Source organism: Setaria italica, chromosome IV (assembly GCF_000263155.2).
Source record: "Setaria italica strain Yugu1 chromosome IV, Setaria_italica_v2.0, whole genome shotgun sequence".
NCBI classification, from domain to species: domain Eukaryota; kingdom Viridiplantae; phylum Streptophyta; class Magnoliopsida; order Poales; family Poaceae; genus Setaria; species Setaria italica.
Window position 1 is genome coordinate 15,533,136 of NC_028453.1, and position 7,792 is coordinate 15,540,927.

At 50.2% G+C, this 7,792-nt stretch overlaps 1 protein-coding gene across 1 annotated transcript; it reads left to right on the forward strand.

The window, feature by feature from the left end:
- Positions 1-2,553: 2,553 nt before the first annotated feature.
- LOC105914205 lies at positions 2,554-3,063 on the forward strand. The gene has a single exon (XM_012845243.1). It carries the CDS (start codon positions 2,554-2,556, stop codon positions 3,061-3,063), a length of 510 nt encoding a protein of 169 aa, XP_012700697.1.
- Positions 3,064-7,792: the final 4,729 nt, after the last annotated feature.

Genomic DNA, 7,792 nt, shown 5'->3' on the forward strand with positions numbered 1-7,792 from the left:
CCGGCTGGCGGTGGTGGTGGTGCTGGCGGCTGGTGGCTGGTGGTGGTGGCTGGCGGCCGGTGGCGATGCTGGCGGTGGTGGCTGGCGGTGGTGGCTGGCGGTGGTGGCCGGTGGTGGCTGGTGGTGCTGGCGGTGGTGGCGGTGGCGGCGGAACAGGTTTTTTTTTTATTTTTTTCAACAATTGGATGCCGAGTGTTTTCTGGCCACTCGGCAAAGACTTTGCCGAGTGCGCGACAGAAAACACTCGGCAAATCCTTGTTTGCCGACTCAAAGTTTGCCGTGTGCCGTTTGCCGACTCAAAGTTTGCCGTGTGCCGTTTGCCGAGTGTTACACTCGGCAAATGGCTCGCCGAGTGTATTTCGCCCTTCGCCGAGTGCCCCTAGCACTCGGCAATTTTCTTGTTTCCCCGTAGTGAACCCCCTAACTGTTTTTATTTTGACATTGTAATAACACCTATAGTGTTAAATAAAGTGCATTAGATGATGATCATATGCACATAATTAGCATTAATCATACATACATAAATGCATAGAGTAAATAGGAAAAAAATCCTGCCCTCATCTATAATCTATCTACTTTGTTCACCTAACCCCCTCAACAAAATTTATATTCAACTTACTCCCACAATCTGTTTAAGTTAGTCCAACCTACCCCTAATGAGGTTTGCCTTTTTCGTTTCTCGCTGTACAAGTGAAGCTTGAAGTTCAAATTTTACAATGTGACTTATAACATGATGTCCTATATTAGAAAAAATATATTATGAATCTTCCATGATTATGTCTCATTCAGTTTTGTATCTCTACTTCTAAATGTTCCTAACCTATGAAAATAACCATGAAAAAATTTTAATATATTTTTCTAACATAAGGCATCATGTTCTCTATCCATGCATAAAATTTTAATTTAAAAATCAAATTATATACAGAGAAAAAATGACACACTCATTAGGGGTTGATCTGGACCAACTAAAACCGTTTGGGGGAGTAAATCAAGTCTAAATTTTGTTGAGGGGGTTAGATGGACAAAGTGAATAGGTAAGGATAGTAAAATAATTTTTTTTCCTAATAAATGTTGCAAGAGTAAAATTCAGAAGTGGTACACGAACTTGGCATTGCATGTCATCTAGGTCCTTGAACTCCCAAAAATGCACATATGCATCCTTAAACTTGCTAACCAGTTCACATTGTAGGATCTAGGATACCAACTGGACGAGGTGTGAATAGGCGGTTTCAACTAAAATCATAACACTAAATAAATTTAATTAGTACCACAAGAGAAATTCTATTTCTACTCTTCCTAGAACTAAGTGAGGGTTTGCAACCTAGGGTGACAAGATACAATTCAATCTCTAGGAATATAATTGCTCAAAGTAAATTGCAATAATAAAATTGAGCAAAGAAATAATCGAAGACAAGAGACAAATTTATTCCGTGGTGTCGATGACTTGCCGGTCACCCCTAATCCACGTTGAGGTGGATTCAATGTTCCAACCTCTCCTCTATCAGGACTTAGCTTAATCTTGAGCCGGCTTGGACCGTCCGACGGCCATATCCGTCCAATATACAAACGCCAAGGTTCTGTCCAACTTTTATAATTAGCTGGCAGACTGTCCACTCCAGGGGGCTGTACCGTACGCAGTTCACCTTGAAAACCCTTACTAGAACCAAACCTTGTGGTGTCCAAAAGTTGGAATAAGTGGCGGACCATTCGCTTGTCAGGGCTGGACTGTTCGCCATGACAACTTTGCACCCACACCAGAACATCTCCATGTTCTGTCTAACTTTTGAATTAGCCAGTGGACCGTCCGCCTCCCACGGCTGGACCGTCCTCCGGTCAAATTTTTTAGCACTACAAAACAAGCTCAAAAACGGCTAAGTCAAAGAACGGTTCGCCTCAACAAGGGAGACCGTCTGCCATACATGTGTGTTAGCCATTTTCTGAAACACACATTACCGTTTTTCTATCCACTTTCCAAACGAGATAAACTCATATGCATGCAATGCAATTGTTTAAGTAAAGTGGCACTATAAAACCGTCAAGCAAATGAAATTGACCCCTCTTGATAATACGGCTATCTAGCCTATTAACCCGGTTAATTATCATCCACTAAGTACCTCTTCACCGGTAAAAAAGAAAAGTCCTATCATATACTTTTGCCTTGAGCTTTCCAATGCAAATTCATCCAAGCTATCACCATAGCATCCTTTGAAGCCTAATTCATCTCCAAGACTAACCTATACTCATATTTCCAATAAAATTGTTAGTCCATAAATATTGTCATTAATTAACAAAACCCAGGAGCCTAGATGATTTCACACGTGACGTCCAAATCTACATAACACGTGTTAAACTGCATGCGTGGCAGGCTGATTGGAGGATGACGTGGAACTGACACGTGGATCCCATGTGTCAATCGGATCTCTCTCCTCTAATGATCTGATGGTCCATGTTTTTGTAATTACAGGAAAAGAAAAATAAATCCAAGGCAGTCGAAAATGGCTACCGCGGCCATCAGAACACACCGCCCAGTGACCCTCGGCCACTCGCCTGTGCATGGCCCCAGCTGCCGCCGCCGCCGTCCACCCGTCGTCGTGGCTGCGGCCCTGGCCACCTTCCCGTCTAGCGGGGCTGCGCTGCCACCACCGTCATCTGCTCGCGCCCGCGGCCACCAGATCACGCCGCCCCATGACCCTCGGCCGCTCACCCGTGCACGGCCCCAGCCGCCGCCCCTGCAATCCGCCCGCCGCAGTGGCCGCGGCCCCGGCCGCCTTCCCCTCCGGCAATGCAGCACCGCCGCCGCCGTCATCTGCTTGTGCCAGCGGCCATCAAATTTTGTGCCGGCACGTGACCCTCAGCCACTCGCCCTGCGCACAGCCCCAGCTGCTTGGGGCTGCCGATGCCTTCCCGAAGCTCGAGGCGCGTTGCTTGGGGCTGCCCCCACTGCTTCGTTGCGGAGCACCGCAGGATGTTGGGCGCCATTGGAGGAGCCGCTGGGTGGTGCTCGGAGTCCCTCATCCGTCGAAGCGCTCAGAGCCACTATCACCCGCACTATCGCGGAGGTGAGCCGGGAGCGGAGGAAAGAGGCGCAGGTGAGTTCAACACTGGCCGAGTTCTCGGGCAGTCGGCGATAGGGGCGTCGCGCCGAAGCGAGCAGTCGGCGGCCAAGGTTGCGGGTCGTTGTGCGTGGATGACTGCAGTGGACTTACCACGGCGGGCTTGCGGCAGCCGATGGCTGCGGGGAACCGTATGGTGAGGGGTCATAGGAGAGGCCATGACATATGGGCCCCACATGATATGTCCATGTCATTGCATATTCAGCATGCCACGCATGCGGTTTAACCTAAGGTCCTGTTTGGTTCCACCTCCTAAAAGTTTTAGGAGCTAAAAAGTAACTAAAATCTGTCTAAAAACACACCTCATAAAAGCTCCTAAAAAGTTTGAGGAGGGTCCAAGAACTTTAGGAGCTCCACCCCTCCTAAAACCAACTAAAGGTTATTCTCGACCGCTAGTGCCCCTCGCACCCTTGTTCCCGCGGTAGACCCTTTCTCCCCCATCCCGTTCAACCCCAATCCCGCCACCCCCATCCCCGCCGCTGCTCGATCCACCGCCGGTGGAGGAGTTAGTCGCGGCCAGATCCAACTCTAGGGCCGCCTACAACTCCGACGCGGACCATCACCCCGTGCTCCGGCTCCAGAAGGAGGGCGTCGCCGTCACACCGGCCCAGGAGCCCCAGGCCGCCCTCCCGCTCCCCCGACGCCGGTGGCCGCTTGCTCCCCCTCGATGCCGCCCGCCACTCTCCACCCCGCTCCCGGAGCTCTGTCCTGTCCCCACGCCACCCACAAAGGTTGTGGTGGAGGTGGTGCTATCGCAAGGGCTCCGCTTCCCTCCGATTCCTCCCCCACCCTCCTGCTTTCCCCCAAATTCGCGACCCGACGGAGGTGGAGAATCCCCGCTGCGGCTGCCTCGACCGACCGGACCACTATGGCTGCAATGTCCATGGAGTCGCTCACCCTCCACCATGCTAGGCCCACCGCGCTCCCTCCCCGCGCGGGCCTGCGCCTCCCGCTCCTGCGCCCGCGCGCCTCCTCCTGCTCCCCCACCACGACGAAGACCACCGCCCTCCACCCCCCGCTCTTCGCGTCGAGGGGCCCCTTCCTCCCGGGCCGTGAAATGGTCCTGGGGATCGTGTTCCTGAAGAGGAGGTCCAGCGCTGGTAGCGGTGGTGTGCCCCGCGGCACGTCGCATGCCGTGGCTGCGGCCGCGGCGGTGCTAGCTCTGCAGCCGGAGGAGGCCACCAAGAAGTTCCTCAGCATCAACGTGAAGATGCTCGAGGAGCTGAGTGGGATGCGACCGCAGGGAGAAAGTGAGGGGAGGCAGAGAAGGAGCAGTGGCATTGGGGGAGGGTACCATGGTCCTTTTGCCATAGTATTTAGTGCCTTTAGTCAGTTTTAGGAGGTGGAACCAAACAGTTTTTTAGGAGGTTTTAGAAGGTTGCCTAAAACTTTTAGGAGCTTGAAACCAAACATGCCCTAAGTACCGGTGATTTGGACATCAGATTAGCAAGTTTATGGATATAGATGTGCATTTTAGGAGTTCGAGGACCTAGATGACACTTGTTGCAAGTTCGTGTACCGTTGGTGAATTTTACTCCTGTTGCAAGTGTAGTTACGTATGTGCGGATTTTTAACCTTTTAAATTACAATTTATGGAAGGTTTTGGCCATTTTCCTATTTAAATAAAAAATGTAAAAATATGAAAAACTATGGAAATTATGCCAAGGTATTGCTAACATTTTCAAACAACTCATATTTGACCCAGGAACAAGTTATATGAAGAAGAAAAAAATACTCCAAAGTTAAATGCATGAAAAGTGGAAAAACCCAAGTGTTGGATTGTTGAAAAGCTATCATGTTTGACTGCTGGTAAAATTAAATTTTACCTAAATACTTTACTTTTGTTCGACATGAAAGTTGTAGTCTGATGCATAACCTTTAACCACGGTATGTTTTGGATGTGTGAAAACTTGGAATAGTTGTTCGAAAACATAGTCAAAATCTTATCAAACCCTTGTTTGACTACCTTAACTCAAAATTGCATGAGTCCCTAAAAAAACCCGAAACCACCCCTTTGACAATATATTTTCTCCAAGTTTTATGTAAGAACTTTCCAAACATCCTTTCCAGAACTTGTTGATCTATGTTTGAAAGTGACGTCCATTGAACTTGTTCGTCAACATCTTAAGATCTTAACCCTAGAATTCTAGCCCAAATTGTAGCAAAACTCATTTTTATGTATGTCTGAAAATTCAGTAAAATCAAGTTTTGCCAAACTTTGGAGCTCCATATCTTTCAAAGCGTGGAATTTTTATCCAAGTAACCTTAGTAAAGGTTGTAGAGGGTTTTATGGACCAACTTTTATATAAGTCGATTGGGTAGGTTATGCACGGGTTTGGAGACTTTAGATCGGTCAAAGAGCGAGAAAAAAGAGTCGATGACGACTTAACTGAATCAACCAATTCATGATGACGTGCCATGCGGCGGCCAACTTTTGTCGGCGAGCCACAATGCCCCCACTTGCCCGACGCACGCGCTAGCGCCTCTACCTCACCTCGCATTAACCCTTTTGAGATGGTCACCATTCCCTCCCTCCCTCCCCCCTCTCTCTCTTCCTCTACCGAACCAACTGAACCAAGCTTCGCCACTACAAATTTGCCGAGTGTTTTCATATTTGCCAAGTGCATTCCCTCGAGCACTCGGCAAACAACCTCTTTGCTGAGTGCTAAGATAACAACACTCAGCAAATAAATTACACTCGGCAAAACACTTATTTGCTGAGTGTAGGAAATAAAACACTCGGCAAATAACAACTCGACACTCGGCAAAACGCCACCACGTGCCCGCCACGTTCAACGGCCGTCAAACGGCATGTCAACCGTTAGCACTTTGCCGAGTGTCCATGTAACAACTCTACCTAAATTAAGTGCTTTTAAATGTAAACCAGTGTTTAATCCCTAATTGAAAAGGTGAAATGACCTTTATAACCCTAAGAAGCTCTTTTTGGAGTTAGAATTAGAACTTGGAGTTTTATATACAAACTTAAGTTTCTGCCCAAATGAGAGTTGTAAAACTTTTTAATTCAGACAACTTTTGTTAAAGCCACTTTGACTAATTCGGAGTGGAACGGATTCAAAAACAGCAATCACAACCGGATTACTAAAGAACCCTAAAAACCTCAAGTCCTGGAATTCGAGTTTTCTTCCAACTTTGTAAGCTTATATCTCACAAATTTCTATCTAAACTCAAGTCAGGGCCTTAACAAAAGTTGTAGTACCTCAAATGTGTTCCAACTTTGTTACACTGACTCAGGTCCAAATCGGGCCATAACCTGTTCAAAACCCCGGTTAAAGTAAGGTAAAACGGTCAACTCACCCCTAATGCCTTAATAATCCTAAGTCTGGAAAACTGAGCAGGTTACACCTCTTGGCGAGGGTGTTCCTCCAATTTTCTGAACTAAGATCAAGAAATACCCTAAATAAAAGTTGAAGTCCTCAGATTGTAGAACAACTCTTTCAAAAACACCTTGGTCTAATTCGACTTGGAAGCTGCCCAAAAATCGACTCAAACATCACTAAGTCCCTGAAATCCTGCCTCTTCGGCCGATTTTGGCTAAGTCTGGAATTCCAGATTTTTAGCTAACTTTGGCACGAAATATCTTCGAATCCTTTCACGATCTAAACCAACACCTTAAACAAAGTTTGAAGAACGTCCAGAGTTGAGCAAGTTTGTTTAAAAGAGTTTTGGAAGTTGTGTTGAAAGATTCGGAGAAAGATCACCCCAAAGCTGGTCGGGCTTGCTGCCCGAAGGAAGCCTCGATGCCCGCGCGCCAGCGACAGGGCGAGGGTCACGGCGCCCAACCCGCGTCTGCGATAGGACGGGGCGAACGCCGGGCTAGCCAACCGCCGGCCGCGCGCGTGTCCGCTTGCTCCTGCCGCGGCTCTGCTCCGATCACCGCGCGTGCGCCCATTCGCCGGAGAAGCCGCCACGCCAATGCCGTCCCGCGCCTTCGCCTGCTCGCCCAACCCCCACGGTAGCCCTCCGCCTCGCCCGCCCGACAAACCAGAAGCCCCAGTCGCATGTCGCCCAAAAGCCAATCGCCACCGGAGACCACCCGGGAGCTCCGCCTCCTCTGCCCAATGGTGCCGCTGGCCAATGGTCATCTTGCCCGTGCACTCTCCGCCCCCTACCTTATCCCTCCCCCACCGGAGCCCCGCCTCGACCCTCCGCTCCACCCCAACCCTATAAAAGGAGCTCCCTCACCAGCAACGCCACCCCTTTGCCACCGCCCGCACACGTGCCACCGCTTCCTCCTCTGCGCCGCCGTTGAGCTCCCATGGAGCTCACTCCTCCGCGCCACCCCGCACTCTGGTGACTGTGCCGCCCGCTTCGTCACCTCCCCGCGCACGTCTCCGAGCCGTCCGTCGCCTTCCCGACGCCACCGGTGCGCCGGAACGCCGCCTGCACCGCCGCCGCCGCCGCGTTCTGCTTCCCGCCGGCCATCTTCATCGCCCCAACCCTGCCAAACCAAGCTCAGGTGAGCCCCCGCGCCCTCCCGACTACTTGTCGTCCCATCATCGTCGGCGAACCGCCGGGAATTTTCCTGCCGCCGCCGCGCGAGCCCCGGGGACCACATTGCATCGTCCCCTTTCTTTCCAGGGGTTTGGGCGCAAAACCTAGGGACCTCTGCGTAGTTTAACCGTAAAACTAGGGGCTAGCTTGCAAGTCTGCTACGGCTT

Bases quoted from the DNA above. Each gene is read 5' to 3' on its own strand.
- LOC105914205 (XM_012845243.1), top strand. From the start codon at position 2,554: ATGGCCCCAGCTGCCGCCGCCGCCGTCCACCCGTCGTCGTGGCTGCGG.